General features: G+C 34.7%; 4 protein-coding genes across 9 annotated transcripts; 2 read left to right on the top strand and 2 right to left on the bottom strand.

The window, feature by feature from the left end:
* The first annotated feature begins 1,378 nt into the window (after positions 1 to 1,378).
* Positions 1,379 to 4,760, top strand: LOC104900354 (uncharacterized). Its single transcript, XM_010687766.4, has 5 exons — positions 1,379 to 1,868; positions 2,012 to 2,147; positions 2,551 to 2,618; positions 2,743 to 2,829; positions 4,357 to 4,760. Exons 1-5 carry the CDS (start codon positions 1,476 to 1,478, stop codon positions 4,426 to 4,428), a joined length of 756 nt encoding a protein of 251 aa, XP_010686068.1. The 5' UTR covers positions 1,379 to 1,475; the 3' UTR covers positions 4,429 to 4,760.
* A 400-nt stretch (positions 4,761 to 5,160) lies between these two features.
* On the bottom strand, positions 5,161 to 9,418 carry LOC104900355 (neutral/alkaline invertase 3, chloroplastic). Of its 4 annotated transcripts, none has more exons than XM_010687767.4 (7): positions 9,119 to 9,417; positions 8,122 to 8,782; positions 7,224 to 7,389; positions 6,905 to 7,116; positions 6,223 to 6,716; positions 6,089 to 6,137; positions 5,161 to 5,906 (listed from the first exon to the last, which is right to left on the bottom strand). In XM_010687767.4, the coding sequence occupies exons 2-7, from the start codon at positions 8,725 to 8,727 to the stop codon at positions 5,580 to 5,582; spliced, it is 1,854 nt and encodes a 617-aa protein (XP_010686069.2). In that variant the 5' UTR covers positions 8,728 to 8,782; positions 9,119 to 9,417; the 3' UTR covers positions 5,161 to 5,579. The 4 variants fall into 4 exon arrangements, 2 of the variants coding, with proteins under 2 accessions (XP_010686069.2, XP_057246950.1); XR_007268513.2 differs by having other exon boundaries at positions 5,743 to 5,906; positions 6,002 to 6,137; positions 9,119 to 9,418; XR_007268512.2 differs by having other exon boundaries at positions 5,743 to 5,906; positions 5,988 to 6,137; positions 9,119 to 9,418.
* Positions 9,419 to 10,316: 898 nt separating this feature from the next.
* LOC104900356 (hypothetical protein) lies at positions 10,317 to 16,014 on the bottom strand. The gene is made up of 3 exons (XM_010687768.4): positions 12,632 to 16,014; positions 11,356 to 11,663; positions 10,317 to 11,071 (listed from the first exon to the last, which is right to left on the bottom strand). The coding sequence occupies exons 1-3, from the start codon at positions 15,082 to 15,084 to the stop codon at positions 10,725 to 10,727; spliced, it is 3,108 nt and encodes a 1,035-aa protein (XP_010686070.2). The 5' UTR covers positions 15,085 to 16,014; the 3' UTR covers positions 10,317 to 10,724.
* Positions 16,015 to 19,857: 3,843 nt separating this feature from the next.
* Positions 19,858 to 22,264, top strand: LOC104900357 (hypothetical protein). 3 transcript variants are annotated; one of them, XM_048647814.2, is made up of 5 exons: positions 19,858 to 20,004; positions 20,296 to 20,550; positions 20,977 to 21,087; positions 21,703 to 21,783; positions 21,891 to 22,264. In XM_048647814.2, exons 2-5 carry the CDS (start codon positions 20,335 to 20,337, stop codon positions 21,963 to 21,965), a joined length of 483 nt encoding a protein of 160 aa, XP_048503771.1. In that variant the 5' UTR covers positions 19,858 to 20,004; positions 20,296 to 20,334; the 3' UTR covers positions 21,966 to 22,264. The 3 variants fall into 3 exon arrangements, with proteins under 3 accessions (XP_048503771.1, XP_057252426.1, XP_010686071.1); XM_057396443.1 differs by having other exon boundaries at positions 19,874 to 20,004; positions 20,165 to 20,550; XM_010687769.4 differs by lacking the exon at positions 19,858 to 20,004 and having other exon boundaries at positions 20,130 to 20,550.
* The last annotated feature ends 711 nt before the right edge of the window (positions 22,265 to 22,975 follow it).

Genomic DNA, 22,975 nt, shown 5'->3' on the forward strand with positions numbered 1-22,975 from the left:
AAGTCACCAATTCACCGTATACGTCTTCGTGTCGTGTCCATATGACCATATCTTCTTGGTATAAGCTACCAGCTCGGTCACCATCTTATTATGCTTGTCCTGTTGTAGTGTTGTGCACAATCTTCTAATTTTGCAATCTAGATTGATCAGCTTGAATGAATGAATGCATGAATGCATGCATGCATGCATATGATAATACGGCTAGTTTCCGGGCATATGGACCTAGTACAAATTTTTTTTTGAAGGGAAGATCTAGTACAATTATGATATATAGTCATTACAAAATTATGGACATCACAATATCCAATTGGATTCTATTTGTAGCAACTTCTATTGGAATGGTAAGGATAATAACAAAAAGAAAATCCATTGGATAGCTTGGAAAAATGTTTCCATGCCTAAGAGCATTGTGTTAACAAAAAGAAAATCTCTTCCCATGCGAAGGTCTCCTCTAAGGCCATATTTATCTTTGCCCTTTGCTTCATTTGAATTAGAAGGAATTCTTGGGTGTTCAAAAGGAAAAGTGTTTTGTCGGTCGTCTTTACTAAAAATTTATGTTGGGTTGCTACCGAATGGTTTATTGTCAGAATCTTACTAAGGTAGGTAAAGCTTCTAAAAATATATCCCCATCCTCTCCCCCCGTTGGTCCCCCTACCCCTTCTTTTCTTAAAATAAACACTGACGCAACATTCTCTCACATTAACAATGAGGCTGCCTTAGTAGCGGTTTGTAGGGATAATATGGGTTCATGGGTTGAAGGTTTCTACTTTTCAACCTACGCTCTTGATGCTACGGAAGCAGAAATTAGGACCATAGTTATGGCCTTGCAGTGGGTAAAAAACAAAGGTTGGAAAAACGTCATAATAGCCACGGATTGCCAATTGACGTGGAAGGAAATAAAACATCATTAACGAATGCAGGGTGTTAATCCAATAATTGCAAGACGTCACTGTAATCCATGAAGGCAGGTCAATGAACGCATTAGCAGATGCCATAGTTAAAGAAGCGAAAGACAAAAAAAAAAGACTTTAACACCATTTGTATTTTGTCTAACCCTCTCTCGATTTGTATGAATATTATGTTACCGAGAAAGACAACCGTTTAGTTGCTCCTAACACTAGTGCTCCTCGGAACCCCCCTTCCCATGATAGTATTGTATTTGAACCTTAATCTTTTATGAATGCTCCTTTATTACCCAAAAAAAAAACAATATCCAATTTCCTTCTCCTACTAAAGTGTAGTACTCTAGTTGGTCCACTCCACTCTATACAAAACCCCCTCTCTTTAAACCCAAGAAAGTTGCTTCATCAAAAGCCCATATTCAAGCAACAATCTCAATAACAAACACCATTCAAAGGTCCCACTAATTCATAACCCATAACAAACCAACAAAAATGACCATTGGCCAATCCAAAGCTTCAAACCTCAAAATTCCCAAATCCCAAAACATCATCAAACAAACAACATAACCAAAAATGCAGGCCTTGCACAGTAACAGTAGAGTGGTGGCACAACCAATTTTTCATTCCCATTTTTGCCATTTCACAAACATTGTCTCTCATATTCCTCCCAAACAACACTACCCTTTTCCTCAAATTTCATGCCCATCTCCTCTTTCTCTTAAAAATCTGAACTTTTCTTACCCAATTGAAATTAGACCCACAATCAAAGCTTTTTCTTCATCATCATCAATGGCTTCTTCTGCTCCTTCATCTGCAGAAACCAAGCCTTTCTCTGTCCTCTTTGTTTGCTTGGGAAATATCTGTAGAAGCCCAGCTGCTGAAGGGGTTTTCAGAGACATGGTTACAAAAAAAGGGCTTGACTCAAATTTCAATATTGATTCTGCTGGAACCATTGATTTTCATGAGGTATTGCATGAAATAAGTAATCAATAATGTATTTTGAGCTATGTTTTGTGTTTCTTTTCTTTTGGGCAGAATTTTGGAGTTGAGAAAGTTGGAATCTTTTCTTGTGTTTGAATTTGTGGGTTTTTCTTTTGTGAATTTTGAAGGGTAACCCAGCTGATTCAAGAATGATATCAACTGCAAAGAGGCGTGGAGTTGAAATTACTTCAATATCAAGGCCAATCCGCCCCTCTGATTTTAGGGATTTTGATCTGATTCTTGCCATGGATGAATCAAATAAAGGTGGGTTTTATTTTCCCTCTTCACATTATGGGTATTACTAGAATTTCTCTTGTATAGTTATGTCTTGTGTGAACATATTTTCTTAATTGTATGTTGAATAAAAAGTGTTGCATATTGAATCAGAAAGGTTGTATATTGAGACAATACTAATACAGGACACAACTATCCTAAAACAGCTAGTAGGTGATAAAATTGATATGTAATATTTGCAATTTAGTATGTCCACATTTTGCAATTTTAGTTACAACCTTTATAGTTGATATACAATCTAACTTCTATAATGTTAGGACTTGTTCCTAAACATTATGAATGTAGGAATTTGTCTTGTATTTTGTTGGTAGTGTTTTGTGTTTTATGGTGGTTCAATTGATTAATGTGGTGTTTTATTGATGGTTGTTTCTAGCTAACATTCTGAAGGCGCTTGATGGATGGAAACGGAGAGAAACTCTCCCTCCAGATGCTGATAAGAAGGTTGAATGCTTGATTTGTCTTGATTGATACTACTATTTCTGAGTGTTAACATGTTATAATTCAAGTGTTACTGTTAGGATTAGGTTGCTTAAATTTGTTTATATTTTCTTTTGATGGCATCCAGGTTAAGCTAATGTGCTCTTATTGCAAGAAACATGATGAAACAGAAGTTCCAGACCCCTATTATGGCGGACAACAAGGATTTGAAAAGGTAATGGTTGATCACTTTATTTCCAGTTTGATATTGCATTATGGGTTCACATTTTGATAGTTTTCTGAATTTTTTAAACTATAACAAAGAAGTGAGAATGGAATTGGAACTTCACTTTCTGAAATGATTTGGCTTAGTAATTGTATAAGCCAATCAATATCATAACCAATGATGAACGAAGCTGCATAGCATCGTGAACTTGTGACTGACTGTATACAAACATTTACATTAGGTCCATTTGATTTGAGGAAAAACATTTCCCATGGAAAATGGTTTTTCATGGAGCATTTTTCCGGTGGAAAGTGCAGATGAATATTGATTTTCTTTGTTTGGTTTGATGGGAAAGTATTAAGCTAAGAAAGGAAAATAGAGATGTCGGAGGAAGATGGTTTTCCTTAAAATTTTGGAGGAAAATGTTTACGGAGGGATGGAAAACTATTTTCCATCTTAGTTTCCTTTTTAAATCCCTTGTCCAACCAAACAATGGAAAATGGGGAAATCCGTTCATCTTAACAGGTGCATCTCTCTGTTCATCTTGGTGTCTTGTAGGTTTGTAGCCATTCCATTGTGGTATACTCTTCTGCATTCATAACAAATTGACCTTCAGAGCGTCTATTATATCCAGCCACTTCTAGAAAGAAGGGTAAAAACTTAGTTCCACGGTGCATAATTATCCTAAAGCTGAAGTTCAGGATATTATCTGAACTTATGTTATCTGAACTTCTCTTTATTTGAGCTTATTGAAACTCAGAGTAGCTGGTGATGAACTTATTCGAACTCACAAACACTACCTAAGGGATGTAGGATTTTGTTCTTTGGTGACGTGGAGTGGCTAGCGCCAGTCTATTCTCTATTTAGAATTTATCTAGAGCACTTGTCACTGATGTACTATAGCTGCCACAGAATTCAGGCATCTTTCTCTAAAATTTGACTGCTCTATTATGCTTGAGGGACACTTCACAATTTTTGTAAGGCTTGTAGATTGTTCTTCAATTATGTTTTCTTTCAACTCCCTCATCATGTTAAGTCGCCTGTGACTGGTTATGGTTGTTCTCATGAAAGGGCCAATCACCAACCTTCCCTTCCCTCATCCCTCCTCTTTTCTTAATTCTGCTCCCACTTGGAGTCAACACTCAAAAGATAGATGAATGTGCAAATACAATACCATTAATTGTGACTTGCGAGGTGTTCATTGTGATTTCTCAATTCGGAAGTGAGTTGTTTATATCAAGCATTCTCATTCAGAAATAAATGAAAAGGGAAACGTACATGCATGATACATTAGTGCAAGTTCTCAACGTAATCTTGACTAATCCTGGAAGACAGAACAAAGTGATTACTTCATTTCTGTTCAACGTTGTAGCATATCACAATCTAACACCTTCTCTTTAAACTAACCCCCCCCCCTCTCCAAACACACAAAAAAGATTTATGATGTTTACGTTGGTAGGTAATTGTCTCATACCTATAAGAGCTTCATTGGCTGTTATATTGATAAACTATGCAATCTTATATCCTCTTTTCCAGGTTTTGGACCTTCTCGAAGATGCTTGTGAGTCCTTGCTAGAGACCATACTGACAGAGAGCCAACAAACTTAGATTTTTGTCAGTTAAGTCTGATTATACTTTGATTTCAAGGGTCGAACCATATACTTGCTTCTTATCACCCCCGCTCCAACTAATATGCAAGGAGTTTCTTGTCAGAGGGCTTTATGTATTGTAATTTGTAGACTGTACATGAAAATAAGCTTGTTATTATTGGCCGGATCTTCAGCTCAATTGTTAAGACTTGATTCTGCCATATCCTACATGAAGTTTGTTGTATAGTGAGTTGTGATTTCGGTGTTCATTGGCATCAGCTGCACTTTCGAGATCAAGCTAATACAATGTGGAACAATTGCTATTTTGAGAAGAACTATATTTTTCTTTCATCCTCCGTTCATCCCTAAAAGATTATCTTGGCGTCCTTTTACTTTGTCCCCAAAAGATTGTATCGTTTCCTATTTAGGTGACATGGTTTCCACAATTTCTCTCTACATTTTTTCATACCCCACACCCTAAAAAACTACCTAATCCAATCATCACAATTCACAACTCTTAAAGTATCAAAATGGATATGGGACATTCTTTAAGGGACAAAGGGAGTAGTGATAATAAAGCAAAATTAAAGATGCATTAACTATCTAAAACAGAAAAATGTAACATTTTTTAGATTCATATAGGCTGTTTATGATTGATAAATCAACTGATGCAATCTTCTAAAATAGGTTACTGGCAGAGATCTGTGAAGATCAGGTACTAAACTTGAATTTTAGCTGACAACAGCCTACATGAAGATACTAATGCCATCATAATTATGATGGAGTCATCTAATTATCAACTTAGAACAGTCTTCCTCCGCATAATTTACAAGGCAGTCAGTTAACAGGAAGCAAAATTTACCAGCAACGAGTGCCCACTCCTGATGTAACACTAATCAAATGAAGGATCAAGATATGAGTCAAAGTTTACAACATGATATGTACAACAGAGGTGTATATCTGCTTCAGGAAAGCAAAGGTCACGAACTCCATATCAAGATCAAGTCATACATACCAATTCCTAAAAAATTGAAGTTGCACAAATGATATCTTTCAATGGATACCACTAGTTCTGGTTATAGCACTTGAACTGGTAGCGGTGGTACGCGGCTGCTTCATCAAGTGAAAGGCGAGTTTGTGGTAGGCTTGAGATGACATACCTTAAACAACTCATATAATGTAACTTTGTTTTACTCCCACTCCTTTTCTAGAACGTTTCCTACCTCGTGGAATAAGAGAAGAGAAAGCATTAACAAGCTCTGAGTCCTCTTCATTAATAAGAATCTTTGCCTTCTCAGGGTTGGCAAGGAGGAGTTTGGCCACTAGGTAACCCGCGATAGACCACGTCTGAAACAAGTGTGACTGTTTACCAATAAACCTTGCTCCCTTTGTGTCATAATATTCAGGCCATCTATCTTTTGATATACGTCGCTCTGCAACTTTTACAGCTTTCTCTGCAATCTCTGGTCTGTTCATCTTTATGCATGCCACAGTGAGCTGAAACAACATAGTAGAACTTCTGTTAGCTGTTTCTCACAATTTACTTTTCATAATTACTACAGCATTCCAAAGTGACACCTGAAACAGCATACAGGAAGAGGAAGTCCGAAAATGGTAATGTTTCCCCTTTTATTTGCATACTTCTGTTCTTTTAGTCAACACAAGATTCATTAACTTACCTGCCAGAGCAAAGTAGGCCATGAACCTGCATTGTGATAAGACCAAGGGCTGCAAGAGAAACAAGGTAAGACAAAGATGCGAATAATAGGATCATTAAAACGAATAAATTGAGCAAAAAAACATAAGATGTTACGTGTTCTTTGGATCACCGCCTGTGACAATTCGCCACTCTTGGTCTTCAAGGGCAGGGTAACAAATCTTAATAGGCATATCTGCCACTAGATCAACCCACTTCGCTTCAAACAGATCTAATATGGCATGTGACTGACCTGATGTTGCTAGACTACTTACTATAGACCAGAAATTTCCGAGAGAGAAAAATCTGAAATCCATGTGAGCAGGTTGCAGGTTTCCTATGAGATACCCACCTTTCTCAGGCATCCAATCTACTAACCACGGTGGGATTTGATCAGGGTAGATATTGAATTTGTTTACAGCATCAAAAGAGTATTCTTCAGTCTTGTAACGGTAAATTTCGTTGAGTTTCCTCATATCAAGCCAATAGTACTCCCGGATGTGGAATGATAGCGCAAGCAGTCGACTGTTAAGTGCTCTTATCAGATCAGCTGACCCATCTTCAGGAGTGAGCATTTCACGTGCACAGCGCAATGCTGAATGAAACAATGCCTGCCCATAATAAAGGGAAGATGATTAAAGTTGATGAGAATCTGGGGGCTATATTGCAGAGATATGGTTCATATTCCAATATATCTTGTTAATTTTTCAGCAAGAATTTTCAAGAAAATGAATCTCCTAGTTTTTCTCATAAATCTAGTTTTCTCAATCCAAATGAATCAGTGAAGAACAAAATCTACCTGAATTTCAAGGGGATGGCCGTGAATTCCCATTCGACGATCAATCATGCAGGAGCCATCAGTCACCAGTAGAGTTGGAAACATGTCAAAACCATCAGCAAGACATAGCTTCAAAATCATTTTCATCCCAGTCTGAACATCTACCCTTTCCTGCAAAGACAGATCTCCAGAGCATTTACCATAAGCCCGCAGCAGTATAATCCACCAAAGCCCTGAACACAAATTATAGCAAGAAACATAGTGGTAAGAACCAGCTCGGATACCAAACCATACTTCAAGATAAACACTCCACTATATTAGGAGAACCCTAGACACCAACCAGAGTCAACAGGAGCAACACGGCCTATTGCTGCCTCACCAAAGTCAGGATCTAGTACCTCCTCAGTGGCAGAATCATCGCCATCTAGGGGAACAGTTCGCACTTTAAAACTGGCTGGCATCAACCCTTGACCTGGACTGTGGCAATCCATGGTTTTCTCCCAGCTCTGTTGATGACAAAAGTCATTAAGACATCACATACAAAAGCCGGTAGAAGGATGTCACGTGATTCTAATCCAGAACATCATAAAGTATTGAGGAAATCCTTGTCAGGTTTTACGACATATTGCATACAGATGTGATGAATGATGAAGCATTCCTGTTTGCATGATTAAATAATGTGCATCATGTGTCATGATACTGCATTCCATCTTTCCATTTCATTGCAGAAAAACTAGACACTCAATATTCCGTTCAATGTTCAAAATCTTTATTTAACCCCACCTACCCATAAACACTTTGACAATAGTATGCGACATTTCATTTAATGGCAAAAATACATGTTTTGACACTTGCAGCTGAGTTTGAGTAACATAGTCCAAAATGCCATTGATGATTCAACAGAAAGGAGGTTTGGTTAAAGGAAATGCCTGTGCATTATGTAGAATACTTCTCATGATAGGTTTTCAAGAAATGTAAGAAAGCCTCTGAAGACAGTGAGCATACCAAAAAGATTTCGGTTGCTTTGCTTTGCTTATGTCAAACTATCATAAATTTTCTTTTCACACCACAGTATACATTCTATGATAATGATGATCTTTTTCCTAGAAAACAAATTTAAAACCAAACATATAAAGCTATAGAAAGGAACTACTGAAGTTTTGAAACAAAAGTATTCAGTATAATGGCTGAATTGAACCTTTGATAAATCATGATGGATGACAGAGATTTTAGATTACCTGCAACTGGAGGGTGTTAAGGAGAAAGTTCCGCACAATATCATAGTCATCCTTCAGAAGGAAAGCAATTGCAGAAGGTACAAAATCACGGATAAACACCTGATCATAGTTCAGAATACTAGTGGAAGTTGGATCATTAGCAGCAATAGTTCCCACAGGACTACCACAGTAATTTACAATGGATTCATTAAGTAGCTCCCACGCCTCATCCTCTAATGAATCCGCTTTCACCCTCAATGCTTTCTCACTTTTCGCAGCAGCAGCAGCTAACTTTTCACTGGCTATGAGTTCACTAACATGTGTTTTGGCATTTACATCAGCTGAACTCGGATTCAACTTCTCACTCTCACCAGAAAACAAGGGTCCATTTAAACCATCTGAACTCAAACAACCAAGCCTTTTAACTCTAGTTCTACAAGGAGGAACAGGATATATCTTTCGACGACAGTCGATTTCCCATTTATTTCTCTTCCCCCTTAAACCCTTTAGCCTTCTAGTACATGATAAAACACCTGAATGAGTTAATTTGGGTTTGAGGAAAAGATCAGACTGAAAAGTAGGATTCCAAAGTGCAGACCCAGAAAGCAGAGCTTCTGCAGTAGTCATAATCTTTGTTCACTCACCAATTTAGTATTTTTAACAATACAAACAATTAAGATACCTACAAAAAAAAAAATCAGATAAGCCTAATTGTAAAATTAAGTCCACATATCAAAATTTAAGTAATTTTTACAGAAAAATCAAAGTGTTGAACCATATATTATGGATTATAGGAGCATTTGAGGCTTACCAAATGAAAAAACTTTGCAAATCTCATCTCATAATAGTACAAGATTAAGTTCACAATATTCATACCATATCAAACAACTAAGCATAAATATTTCTTCAAATTAAAACACTAATTCACAATTCATAAACCCTAAAAATTAAATGAAAGGGAAATCAGAAAATTTTCTGAATTATATTAAAGCAATTATGATAGCAGAAGACAATTTACCTGAATAATGATAAATAAAAAGGGAGGGATTTGATTATCTTTTCTTCTATCGTTGAACTTTATAAAATTTTGGTGCGAAAATTTAGAAGAGTTCGGAAAATGCAATAATGGCGGTCATGCGCTGGTGGTTTGCAGTTTCTGGGAGCAAAACAAAAGCCAAGAAGAGAGGAGAGAGAAACTAGTTGAAAGTTGACACTTGCCACGACGTCGTTTGATGGTTTAGTTAAAAAAATTGCCAATTGGGAATGGGGATGACGATTTTTTTCCCAATTTTGAGGTTTCAGATCTTGGCTTGCTATTAATGGAAAATGGCTTCCAAGATTATAACATCACTACTTGTTGGTTGCTAAGCATATAGATTTTCTTTTTTATGGTACATGGAAATAATATTAAATTTTAATAAATTATATATATATATCATCTTAACTAAATCAGTTTATAGAATATTAATATATTCTAAAAAGTTATGTAAGATTTCTTGTTAATTAAATAGCATGTTTATAATGGATTTTTTGTACTTCCAAAATATGTCACAAAAGATTTAGGTTTTAAAAAATTTAACGAGGAAGTGATTTGTGTTTTTTTGATTTTCGTGATTTCTGTATCTTGTATTTAATTTAATAAAATTTTGTTGCTTTAACCAACATTACCTATAATTACATAATTAACAACATTCAATTTGAAGATTAATTCTGCCCATAAATCAAATTTTTATTTTTGAATCCAAAAATATGACAACTAAGGTTAGCAATTATCACCTCCAATTTTCTCGCAAAAATCGATATCACCTTGTCCTTTTGAAAGAGAACTGCAGAGACTCTTGCCAAGCAACTCTTGCTTGCATCAATCTCAAAATATTTGTGAAGTCACTTATGCTAGGAGAGACTGAGAGTATAGGAGAAAAACATAAAAGTTTCGATATCAACATATTTTGAACGGAATTTTGGGTACTCTTGGTCAACAAGGAACATGTTTCAAAGTCTAACCGACTGCATGTTCATTTGACTTACTCTAGGAAATTTAGGCAAAAATAATATTAGAATGACCCAATGTTTGAATTATATAAGAGAACTGGCTAAAGATTATATTATTTTAGTTGAATTTTCCTAATTTCAATGATAAATAATTATAACTAATTTTTCAATAAATACGGACCATATGAAATTCCCTATTTCTCGTCTAACCAATTCCAACCTAAAACAAGAAAAGACATACATATCACAAAACAGAAGGTATATATCAATATGTATTCGATCATAGAATAAGAGGACCACTAAACAAAGCAAAAACATCTACATATGTGCCAAGCAGGAACGAGCATGTTCTTTAAGGGGATTGATTTTTACACTCCGAATATTGATTTTGGCACTCCTACAACGGCACAATTAACCGTGCACTACTCACAAGAAGGAACACCAAAATCAATGTTAGAAGTCTAAATCATTTCCCTATTAGTGGCTTGAGGCCTCCAACAATTCTTTAACTACCAAAAATATATCAACAAAAGAAAACTCATTAGTCCAAAGTGCCTACTTCTCTTAGCACTGGCACTTGTAACAAAATGCATCTAACAGTTTGTTGTCGTATGTTGCATCCTCTCCTTGCCCTAAGTAGCTTTATCCACACAAGCAAGGATATTCTTCCTACTCTTTGCAAAACAATGTCGCCTCATATCATAATTGAGTTTGTCAAAGTCTTCCACGATTCCGAGGTACCCATATAGCACATCTTCTATCTTGGCTTCTGGCTCTTGCACAACTCCCTCATGGCACCCCGTTCTAGAATCTCTCTCTTGGAGTTCAGCCCTTCCCCTTTTCTTCTCAGAAAAAACATTATGAAGTCTTTCTGCTTCTTGCAAGCCCGAAAGAGTTCCATTGAACTTCACCAGCATAATATTTGGATTTCCAGGTTTTCCACGGCATATTGTGGTCTTCCCTTCACTCAAACCCATATCTGCAACAAAGCGCATGCAGGAAACCCACCATAGAAACAAGAGAAGGATCAAGCAAGGTGGTCTAACATGGAAAAGGTTAAAAAGAAAATGTAACAAGGAAACATACTAAAAATATAACTGTAAGATCAAACATGCGATGGACCAATGCAACTTTGCCAAACATCCATCACATGATCATGCAAAATTGAACAACCAGGTTTAGTAACTTAAAAGTAAGCTACTTAGTCCATAAATTTTGAGAGCTCAAGTTTAACATCCGGACAAAAATGATATGCTAACTTACCTTTCAAAGTATCCTCAAGCTGTTCAATAGAAATCTTCACCTGCTCATTGCTGTTATTTAAGTCTCTAGGAGAGCCATTGTGAATGATAACAACAGGAGGCCACACAATTATATCGTCCTTCATAGCCCAAGCCTGAACATCAGGCAAAGATTTGCAAATCCATCGGTCATTAGATGCAACTGACGTATCCCATCCCATCAAGACACATAAAGCTCTATGGAAGCCTAGGTGTTGTGCTCTAAGCCCAATCTTAAGAGAAGTGAATGCATGCGTCGCAACGTCTTTTGTTTGGAGAAACTCTTTAGAACTGTTAAACAAAAATGAACGTAAGACAATCAATTGACTTATGCAACAATACCTAGTAGCATCCAGAAGACCATGGACAGAGCAGAGTGCAGTGCCTTTGCCCATGGAGGAAGGGATTATTATCAGAAAGGCACATTTATTACATTAAGTACAGAAGGAACCACTGTTAATAACATAACCCGGTTTAATAACATGAGCAACTGTATAGCTAGTAATGCTAATATGAGCAAATATTATGAAGTACTACATAGCCAATACCGCTAACATGAACAAGATCAAGAAAAGACAAAAGTACCTCTCTATTGGACTAATCGACAAAGAGGAACATTAAAAAAGATGTAAATTCACACAAGACAAGAAGAAAGCCAGCCACACAAACAATGCTCCGGAGGGTGGAGTAGGTCCTTGTACGAGTATCTCCAGCAATGCTTGAACATAGAAATTATGGAGAATTTTATAACTCATCTAGTCCCCACCAGGAAAAGATAAGCAGGGGGAAAGAGCCCTCAGGCTCCAGTGGCATCTATCCCTAGATAACAATCATAAAAAGCTAGCCGTGATACAGATACTCATCTTTACAAAACTCTAAAACATTAGTCTCATGCTGGCAGCTGGTATCATAGGATCTCAAACATTCTTTTTCAGTGTAATAGATCTTACCGGATCCTCACTTCACCACAAACAATTGTACTAGTAATAAAACAGTTCAATTAGATAGATGCACAATCAAGGATTTTTAAAATTGATAAGGTATAGTTACAAACTATAACCATCCCTAGAAAAATATTAGCAATAATTCTACACCAAAAGTACAAAAGTGAAAATTTTCAAAACAACTGTGCTACTCCGAAACTTGATGATGTAATTAGTAAATGCATTCAATGTTAGAAGAAAGCCGAATCATTATGTAAGTAATGAACAAACAAGATCTTCAGTATTCTGAACATCTATTCAATGTCAAAGACTGACCTGGAACATATGATGCACTTCAACGGACCAGCCTTTCCTTGCTCCTTAAATTTTTTTTGTCGACCCATGTTTGCATTCAAGTAAAGCATGCATTTCAAAAACCAATGGTCCACCTGATGCTTAAGTTCTGCAGAATTTTCAGGCGGATCCTTCTCTGTAGATTTCACCTTAAGTATTGAATGGTCTACATCAGCTTCTTGCAAAAGACTGACTTCTTTTGTACTCTCAGAGTTTTTTGTAGCTAGCTTCTGTTGTGACTCTAAGTTAAGGTCAGGATGTGAAACTTGAGGATCAACAGGGTAAGCATCTCGTTTGAGCCTCTTTCTAACGCTAGTGCGCTGAGCTTTACCACAAGGTTGTGGAGCAGATGTTGTTTGGTCAACATTTGGAGAAGTCTTGACACAGCTGTTAACATTCCCACTTAAAATTTCAGAGGCTGGCGGCCCATTTTGATGAGCAATAAAACGAGGGTGCTTCAGCCTGCTTTTCACATCATTGCGACCAGATTCACAAGGTTTGCTTAAACGGCTTTGCAGTTCCTTGGACAAACCAGCAAATGGCAGTTCAGGTTCAGATTTAGACAATCCTGCATTTTCCTTTGAATTAAAATGATCACTTGAGCTCCTATAAGAATCAGGCTCAACAATAAGATGTCTATTGTCATAGCTCAGAGCACCTCTACCACCCAAGGTAGAAGTTCTGTGCTTTGGCAACCTCGTCTTTCCAACAATACCACGCTTTCTTTTGGACATCCTCTTGGGTTGGTCGCATAAATCAATATCTTGAGACTTCGATATCTGCCATGAACCTTCATTTTTTTTTAGAGCTCCTTCCTCTAATATATGATTATACCATGTTTGCTGTTGATATGATACACCAGGTGCATCAATTTGATAAGAACACTCCTCCCCGCAAAATAAAGGCTCATGACTAGCCTCTCTCTGATATTCAAGATATCTGTCCAATGAATACATGTTAGCCCCACCATATTCTATCTCTTGGGCAGTCCTAATATCATGTAGATCCACAATTTGTGCCTCTTGCTGGGTGTGATCAGAATGATGTCTTCCATCCTCTTCTAGGGCACAATTACAAGAGTTACCAGCATATCCATATCCGGGTGAAGCAGGATCCAAAGTGTCATTTCCAAATGAATTCCTGTAGTCATTGTAATCTTGCACATTCTCATATTTGTCATAGATATCTTTTGACAAACCCCTTCTACAGACCTTTTCACACCTTTGAGTCTCTGAATGGAAGTAGACACTATGTCTATCCATGTCATTATACTCTGTACTAAGAAAATTACCGCCTTCATTTGAGACAGGACATGCGCTTCTACCAGCTCTAGAGTGTACTATTCCATAGGAACTATAGCCGGTTGAAGACGGAATACTACTACCAGTTCCAAGTCCATCAGAAGGATGATGAAAAACATCCTGCTGTAGACCTTCAAAATTTGTAGACGGAATTCCTCGAGATGGGGTACGTTGACAATGACCACTATACTGTGAGCTATAGCCAGTTAAAGGTCGAATACTACTGCCAGTTCCAGGTCCATCGGCATGATGATGGTAAACTTCCTGGTGTAGTTCCACATTCGGAAATGAAGTTCCTCGAAAGGGGGTATGTTGACCACTAGACTGTGAATGTGGCGTCAAACTATGAGGGCTATCCTCGGTGCGAGACCTAGAACCATTTCCCTCATATGCTTTCGTAAAAGTATCCCTATCCATATGCTGTGGGTATCCCCTTACTTGAGGTCTCCCATCGTTTTCAAACTGAAGACAGGTTATACTCTTAGTACGCCTTCGATGGTCAGCATCTTCAACTGGAAGACCATTCACATTCCCAACACAAGCAGCACTTCCAGCACCTTCAACCACAAGACCAGCCATGTTTTCAGTGCGTCCATTAAATCTGGAATCTTCAATTGGAAGGCCAGTCCTATTCCTAGTGTGCCTATGATATCCAACATCTTCAGCTGGAGGATCAGTCACATTCCCTCTACGTCTATGAGACTCTGGATCCTCAACCAAAAGACCAGTCAAATTCCTAGTACGTTCACGATAATCAGCACTACCAACATAGTATGCATTTGTGGGTACATTATTAATCATCTCACTTTCAATGGGTATTGATCTCTCCACTAATTCATCATATCTCCTGCCACCATCAGCCATTAAATTCCTTGATTCTTTCAACAAAGACTTCCACTGAAACTTCGAAGTCGTATCGTAGTCTCTAGTTGGAAAATCCTGATCACTAGACCGCGGAAAATTTCGCAATTCTTCATCACTGTATCTTCTCATCATCATCAAGCTAGTCTCTCTTCCTTCAACAGCCAAATGCTGAATACGACCAGATTCGCTTTCACCAATTCTCATACCATGTAAAATCATCTCGCTTCTACTACTACTACTGTCTAACATAATTCTTCCATTCCGCATCATCTTCCTCAAAATTCAAATCCAAAAACTACAACTAATATGAAATCCTATGTTCTGTTACTCAACTAATAGTACTAATAATAAACAACAAGAAGTACAAAAAAATTCTATCAGTTCTCCGCAAAATCAAAGTGAATTTCAACTTGTATTCTGATGTTTAAAACGCAAAAAAAAATCATAAAATTGAAAACCTTATAAAAACCCTGCATCAAAAATTCAAAATATAAACCGAAATATGCAGAATCCAAGCAAAAAAACAGGCGAAATTAATATTTGTTTTGGCGAAGAAGAGATTAGAAAAAGAAAAGGAGAAGACAAACCCTAGGAATATCTTTCTCGGCGGGAAAAAGAGAAAACTCGAACTTTAATCTAGAAAACGAAGGAAAATTAGAGAACGACGTTATCAATGGAGGAGAGAGAATTAATCAGTGAGAAGTATTTCAGATTTTGTCAAAGGAGCAAAAGTTCATCGGAGGTTAACGCGTTTGGCGACATTGGGGTTTTGGGGGAGTTTCTGCAGAACAAAATTTCGATGAGAGAGAAGAGGGTGAGGAGAGGTTGAACTTTTATAATTTTCGATGGCAAATTTTTTTTTTTTTTGGATAAGTTTGGAAAATAACACGGGTAGGTTTGCAGATATCTCTATTATATATGGGAACTCTTATCACTTTGGCGTCTATCTTTTTTGACTAATATACCATCAATTAATAATAATAATAATAATCTGTCAAAAAAAATAATAATAATAAAAATATATGTAATTAAAATATAATTACAAACTGCAGTAATTTGACTTGTGAAAAAGAAGAAGGAAAAATCGATCCCTAAAAAACCTCAGTAGTTATATTTCACGCACGTATAACGTGCATATAAAACTAGTCTTAAATAACCTTTATTCCATAGGACTAATTGATTTAATAGTTTTTGAGTCTATGGTTAGAGATGGTAAGAAAGTTGGATCGTGTTACTTTTTTGTTGCATTTACAGGTTAAGAAGTTGAATTTTAACTCAACTTGTCAATTAAATAATTTAGAAAGCCTTAAACCTTATTTAATTCATTTGTTAAATGGGTCACATAACTTATTAAAGTCCTTTATAACTCAAACACATATAAAGTTCAAACAAATTAGCTTGGTATCTTAACTGACCCGTATTTTTAATACATAAAAAAACGGATGCAAAATGAAGCGAATACAATAACCAAAGAATAAACTTAAATTATTGTAAAATTACTAATACTTCCTTCGTCCCACATTAATTTGAACAATGTCATTTTCTAATTGTCACTATATAGTTTCAAACTTTCAACACTTTATTGGCATGGTCCCACCAATTTTATTTATGTATCTACCTCCCCTTTAAAATCTAGAAATATATCTAATTTCACAACTACGTATTCTTAAAATATCACAAAAAAAATCCTTTAAAAAACATAATAAATTCCCCAAAATCACTTATCACATTTACATGTCTATTAAAATCACAATAAAGAATCCAATAAACAAATTGTTTCCTATAATGTCATGTCCTACTAAGTGTTAATAAAGGACAAAGGTCAAAAGACACCAAGTAAACTAATAATCCCTTAGCAAGTAGTGTCATGGTGGATTCATATTTTGTTACTTACAATTTACAAATGATTAAATTAATGTTTAGCTAATGGGGACACATGTATTATACGTTTGAGTGTATTGTGTGCATGGTACGCCTAAGTTTCGATATTATATATTATTTGGCTATTTAGAGTTCTTCCTATAATGTTTGAATTTTACTCATTTGGAAGACTTCAAATAAACAATATAATGAGCAAAAACATGAGTTTTCACATAGTAATTCCAATTGTATGATGAAAGTTGTGTTGGATGAGTGTTTATAAGGATTGATTTCTATCATATGAATATTTCTCATCTCGGGACAATGCACCTATGTAAAAGAAATTGAGTAAATATAAAGTGAAGTAACTTATAAAAACATCAAGTCAAAAACGAAATGAAAGATAAGAATCCTCAAAGCTCATTTTTATTTCACCATCTCTCACTTGCAAACACTCAACGCTCTTTTTCATATTTTATAATTTTGGTGAATAATATTATTGAAAATAAATTCATATAGTTATGATTTTTTTGTTTCATATGGGTTCCTATAGTTATGTCCACCTAAACCTATATGATAAAATGGATCCAAGCTCACATAATTTTTGTCTCATATTTTAATGTTGCTCTCATAACTCGATTACTGACTAATTTACCTTTTATTGAGGCCTAAGGCAAGGAGATCCTATCTCCCCATACTTATATGTATTATGCATGGAACTCTTTTCATAAAACTTCACATGGTAGCACATGAGAAGGAAATAAAAAAAAATTAGAATAGGGTTCAAATAGACCTTATGTTCGTTATTGTTCATTCTTGTAAATGATAGTTTATCGTTTGTAAAGCTACAATTTCTAATGTAAAGAACTATAACAATAGAATAAAAGATTATTTTAAAGTCAAATGGAACAATTTTAGATGTATATGAGATTTTCATTCCATACATCTACGATATGACAGATATCATTTCGTTTCAGTTTGATTAACTAAACGCTACCTAATAGGGTAGCATATGCTTGTAAATTATATCGCTTGTTAAATTTGTGTGTGTATATAGATTAATTAGGGCATTTAATTGTTAAAAATGGGCCCTCATACAACAAAAAGAACATGGTGCCATTCGCGATTACAATTTGCAATTGCCAACCAAAACAAAATTGAGAAAAGTCCCAAAAAGGCAGAGACAGTTACCTTTGATTCTAACTACTCTGCCTCTTTGCAAATTGCAATTTAGATTTGGCCTAACAATACTTTTCAATATAAAGTCATGGGCATAAAGCATAACAAAAGCAAACTATAACCTTAAAGAAAGGTTGTTACTCACTAATATTGTGCAAAATGAACATGACAGATGACCTTAATTCAAAAATAAAACATCTGTCAGTTGCTAATCTTTGCATCCATCTATTTGAAGCATCTTAGATATTGGATTCTTTAAGGTTACAGAGAGAGAAAATTCCAAAGGAATTTGCTGTCATCTTTGAGACAGAACAGATCATTGACTCATCTTTTTCCATGATCTGTTGAATATCCTTCAACCAATCAGTGTCAATACTTTTTCAGAATTAGTTTTAAGTTATGATGGAGGACTAGGTAATTGGGTAAAAAGGTAACATTTCATGATTACATTGCACTATAAATCAAATATACTTCATTTAGAACATATCATTGCTATTAGTAAAATTAATCCACCTGTATGTATGAGATTTTTTGCATTGTCTAACATGATTAGGAGGTGACCAAGACACATCTATATTAGGAGTTGTTTTTAATCAAGAGACAGAGTTACGTGACGTCTTTTCATAGGTCGTTTTACTACATACGATCTATATACAACAATAGAAATTAGTAAATGCATTGTATAGGATGTGATCCCCATGACCTTCAAATATATATACTAAAGTCTTAACTACTAGACGAAATGATATTTGGAAATATCATTTTAAAGTAAATTATTAATAATGATAACTATTGTACCTGAGAACCAGAAAATAACCCGGAGCTACAAACTAGTTTTGAATTAATATGTGCTTTATATTTGACAAGGGATAAACAATTATTATAATATACATTTAAATCATTTTAACTTAAATTTTGATAAAAAAAAAAGGAATTATGAAATATATTGAAATTAGATTCACAACTCATGAAGGTTCTTTCACACAAGCACAAGCTGGAGAGCAATCATACCTGTAAAAGGCAAGGCAACTTCTCTCCTACCCTGTCTTGGTCCTTAAGGCTTTTATTTTTATTATCTCCTTTTTTTGGATTAATGTTTTTTTTCCATTTATTTTAAAAAAATTATCTATTAACAGGAGTGTAGGTGACCCTTTACTGTCCACTCTTTGAGCAATCTTCCACATCAAGTATCCCTCTTTCAAGAAAACAGAAAGATTTACCATTACTCTTTCAGATGCTTCCCATCCTGTATTTGTTTTTATATTGCTCCTGCAACATATACAGAAAAGTACCCATGTCAAAAAATCTCAACATGAAAATAAAATAAAAATAAAGATATCAAGTTCAGCATAAAAGATCGAGTATATAAAGTTGGTCTAGTGGTTTTAAGACCCTTCTCCGTTCCGGTGACAAGGGTTTGATATTGTCATTTTCACCCTGGTAAGAAGGATCCCTAAATTTTCCATTATACAAGACTGAGTATAAGCATGTCTTAAGTAAGATCGTCTTGTAAAATTTTAGTATTAAAAATCTAAAATAATAAAATAGTAAGTTACTGTGATCCTACAATTATTTATTATCATACAATCAAAAATAGATTCAATGACGTCGAAGTTTGGAATTCATGCCTCTAAGCACTCGAAAAATGAAGTTCTTAAATGAATCTTCCCCTCGGACATCATTAGGAAGTTCCTTTTTTCATATCAATTAATACTTTAGACGCCTGAATTTTTAGTTCTAACATAATTAAATCAAATTTTACCCACATAGTTTAATTTACGACGCAACGTATATTTACATAGTTTAGCGTATTCTATCAGTTTTTCCTAAAAAAAACATTTATTTGTCAACAAATTTGGATAAAATGACACTTACATAAATAAAAGTAGTTAGAAGAATTTGCCAAATCACCAACTTAAGAAAATAGCTAGCTATCTACCAAAACATGCAGGTCCATCCAAATATTACCATCTATTAGACCTTCACCAAAGTTAAAAGCCTAGATTTAAGTGAAGTGGGTTAACAACTTTACCATAAAACTACTCATTTTGGGGACCAATTTAGAGATAGTCTAATCTTGCTTTGGTGAAAGAAGAAGAAAAAAGAGAAAAGCACTGGGACCTTCAAACTACAAACTGTCTGTAAAAAAAGGTTAGAAATTTCTTACTTTCACAACTTTTGTTACAGAAAAGTGTAGGCAATATAGTCATTTCGTCATATCTCTATTATATTACATTTATTATACTTTACAAGCAATATGTAGTACGACTATATAATTTAATTTGATTTCATAACTTCATTGCCTTAAAAGCCAAACTTGATGAGAAAGAAGCTAAGTTAAGTAGTATTTCTCCTGATAATACTCCATCAGAAGAGAAAAAAGGGGTATAAAGATACATACAAAGTTAGGTAAATTGGGAAATAATGACAACACCAAAACAGATTTGGGAACAACAACAAAAAGAAGAAGGTTTACAAGTGATGAAGATGAAGAATTCTGGTGCAATGAGCTTCATTGGGAGCCCAACAAAATCTGCATCTGAGGACAAAGATGAAGAAATGTCAAGGACAGTGTTATCTGCTTTTCGAGCTAAGGAAGAAGAGATCGAGAAGAAGAAGATGGAGGTTAAGGAACGTGTTCAAGCTCACTTAGGCCGTGTTGAACTAGAGACTAAGCGCCTTTCTGAGATTCGTGAGGTAACATTTTAGTACTACAAGCGCGCGTATTTAAGATGCGTTCTCTTCATAGATTGAGCTTGATTAGGTCAATAAGTTCAGTTTAGATAAGTTCGTGTCGATGAAAAATATATACCCTTAAAATACTATACAGTTTTTAAAACTTTCCAATTCCCACCTTCGTTCTATGCAAGAATTTCAAGGTACGAAAATTATCACCTAATTTTAGGGTTGGAATTTTCGTATCCTTTTTTCGAACTCTAATGGTCTAACTACTAAGATTGAACCAAAAAATTACGAGGCTTGAAGTTCAGTTTGGTCATATTAATTTCTTTTGACAAAATAATTTTTTTAGATCAATTAATTTATGAGGGTTGTGGTAAAATTGTAGCTAGTAATAAAAAGCATGTACTCCAATAAATTTGTAATGATCTAAAATAATCTTAGGAACTTGAAACTTTAGAAGACCCAAAGAGGAAGGAAGTTGCATACATTCGAAAGAGGATTGATACTCTCAACAAAGAACTGAGGCCACTTGGATTTACATGCCAGAAGAAGGTATTTTTTTTGTTGATCAATTACTCCCTCCATCTCATTTTAATCTACACATTTTGATATACTCCCTCCATTTTCATTTTAATCTACACACTTTGACATTTTACACTATTCAGAAATTTCACTTTGACCATCATTTTTGATTTATACGCGGATGAAAATATAGTCACGTGGGATCTTGTTAGATTCATCATAATATGTATTTTATTAATATGTACTTTTTATAATTTTTACAAATACAAAACTAAAGATATATGTCCTCAAAGTTTTGCATTGGCATGCGTGAAAAGTGTAAGTGTGTAGATTAAAATGAAACGGAGGGAGTATTACACTATTTACAAATTATACTTTGACCATAATTTGTAATTTATACGTGAATGAAAATATAGTCATGTGAAATTTTGTTAGATTCGTCATAACATGTATATTTTTAATATGTACTTTTTATAATTTTTACAAATACAAAACTAAAGATATATGTCTTAAAGTTTTGCATTGATATGCATAAAAAGGGTAAGTGTGTAGATTAAAATGAAGCGGATGGAGTATTTATTTCATTTTTCATGTTTAACATGTTATAAATTGTAACATCATAATTCTGTTGGTTTTTTTTAACAGGAAAGAGAATACAAAGAATCCCTTGATGCCTTCAATGAGAAAAACAAGGAAAAAGCTCAACTTGTTGCCAAATTGATGGAGGTAAAAAAAATCTCTCACATTTCAGTAAATAATTATGTAAATTCAATATTATTATTTTTATTCAAAAATTATATTAATAATGATAATTATTATTATTTACTTGACAGCTGGTGAGTGAAAGTGAAAAGTTGAGGTTCAAGAAGCTGGAGGAGCTCAGCAAGCACATTGAGTCTCTTAAATGATTTATTTTAAAATTTCTAATTTCAATATCATTAACTCGCTGATTAAAGAGAGGGAAAAGGATTAATTTCTTTTTTCGGTGTGATATTAGAACTGATTTGTTTGATTCTGTACCTTTTTTTTTGTTACATATTTGTAATAGCATTTTATTGACAAATCTTTCTACATTTTGAAGAGAGGGAAAACAAAATTTCTAGTATGATGGGGTGGGAAAGTTTGTAAAGTGGACATATTACAGAACTTTAATTTGTTTGATCTGGATGTTGTGTGTTCGAATGCGAATAAAATGTGCATTATGGAATGTCTCAAGTCTTTGTATGTAGAACAAATTTGCTATTTTTATCATTTTTTTTCACATAATTCTCTAGGAATTCTAGTTGATTTATTAATTCGGAGTATCTTGACATCAAATTAATTATATTCATATCACACTAGTTTTTATTCGAGCTGTGCTCAAAATTTTGTTAAAAAAGGTAATATCAATTTTGAAGTTTTACATTTATTGTTAATCTTTACTAATCCTTTTCAGGCTATATACTCCTAACAAATGGGCTTATAGTTATGAGATTAAATATTTCTTTTCCTTGAACAAATTAAATATTATTGCACCAATCATATATTCAAAAGATATAACAAACCTTCCAAAATCAATAGTATCTTTTGCAAATATAACATATGTTCAAAATAAAATCAAAATAAATAAGAAGAAAATTCTTAGGTGAAATATATTATAAATCAGAGGTTGACATGTATGCCTTTGAGAGTGGCTTGCAACTTATAGTGGGGGGACTTTTTTTTTCATGGTAATGTAATAATAATACATTTGCAACTTATAGTGGGAGGAACTTTTTTTAAAAAAAAAATTAGGGATGAAAGTGCTTTTGTAAGAGGGTGATACACTATACCACATGAATCTTGTTAGAAAAAGTAAGAGGTGCTAAGCTTTTTGTAGTGCCATAGGAGTATTATTAATTTTTGATGAATTTCTTCTTCTATCTCCTAACTTTCAATA

The sequence above is a fragment of the Beta vulgaris genome, chromosome 7 (genome assembly GCF_026745355.1).
Source record: "Beta vulgaris subsp. vulgaris cultivar EL10 chromosome 7, EL10.2, whole genome shotgun sequence".
NCBI classification, from domain to species: Eukaryota; Viridiplantae; Streptophyta; class Magnoliopsida; order Caryophyllales; family Amaranthaceae; genus Beta; species Beta vulgaris.

Excerpts from the sequence above, each read along its gene's own strand:
- LOC104900354 (XM_010687766.4), top strand. The coding sequence starts at position 1,476 with ATGCAGGCCTTGCACAGTAACAGTAGAGTGGTGGCACAACCAATTTTT. Across the intron at positions 1,869-2,011 it reads GAACCATTGATTTTCATGAG|GGTAACCCAGCTGATTCAAG; the intron begins GTATTGCATGAA and ends TGAATTTTGAAG. Across the intron at positions 2,619-2,742 it reads CTCCAGATGCTGATAAGAAG|GTTAAGCTAATGTGCTCTTA; the intron begins GTTGAATGCTTG and ends GATGGCATCCAG.
- LOC104900355 (XM_010687767.4), bottom strand. The coding sequence starts at position 8,727 with ATGACTACTGCAGAAGCTCTGCTTTCTGGGTCTGCACTTTGGAATCCT. Across the intron at positions 7,117-7,223 it reads TGTTGCTCCTGTTGACTCTG|GGCTTTGGTGGATTATACTG; the intron begins GTTGGTGTCTAG and ends ATTTGTGTTCAG. Across the intron at positions 6,138-6,222 it reads GGCGGTGATCCAAAGAACAC|CCCTTGGTCTTATCACAATG; the intron begins GTAACATCTTAT and ends TTTCTCTTGCAG.
- LOC104900356 (XM_010687768.4), bottom strand. The coding sequence starts at position 15,084 with ATGATGCGGAATGGAAGAATTATGTTAGACAGTAGTAGTAGTAGAAGC. Across the intron at positions 11,664-12,631 it reads AAGTGCATCATATGTTCCAG|TTCTAAAGAGTTTCTCCAAA; the intron begins GTCAGTCTTTGA and ends TTTGTTTAACAG. Across the intron at positions 11,072-11,355 it reads GCTTGAGGATACTTTGAAAG|ATATGGGTTTGAGTGAAGGG; the intron begins GTAAGTTAGCAT and ends GCTTTGTTGCAG.
- LOC104900357 (XM_057396443.1), top strand. The coding sequence starts at position 20,278 with ATGACAACACCAAAACAGATTTGGGAACAACAACAAAAAGAAGAAGGT. Across the intron at positions 20,551-20,976 it reads GCCTTTCTGAGATTCGTGAG|GAACTTGAAACTTTAGAAGA; the intron begins GTAACATTTTAG and ends AAATAATCTTAG. Across the intron at positions 21,088-21,702 it reads GATTTACATGCCAGAAGAAG|GAAAGAGAATACAAAGAATC; the intron begins GTATTTTTTTTG and ends TTTTTTTAACAG.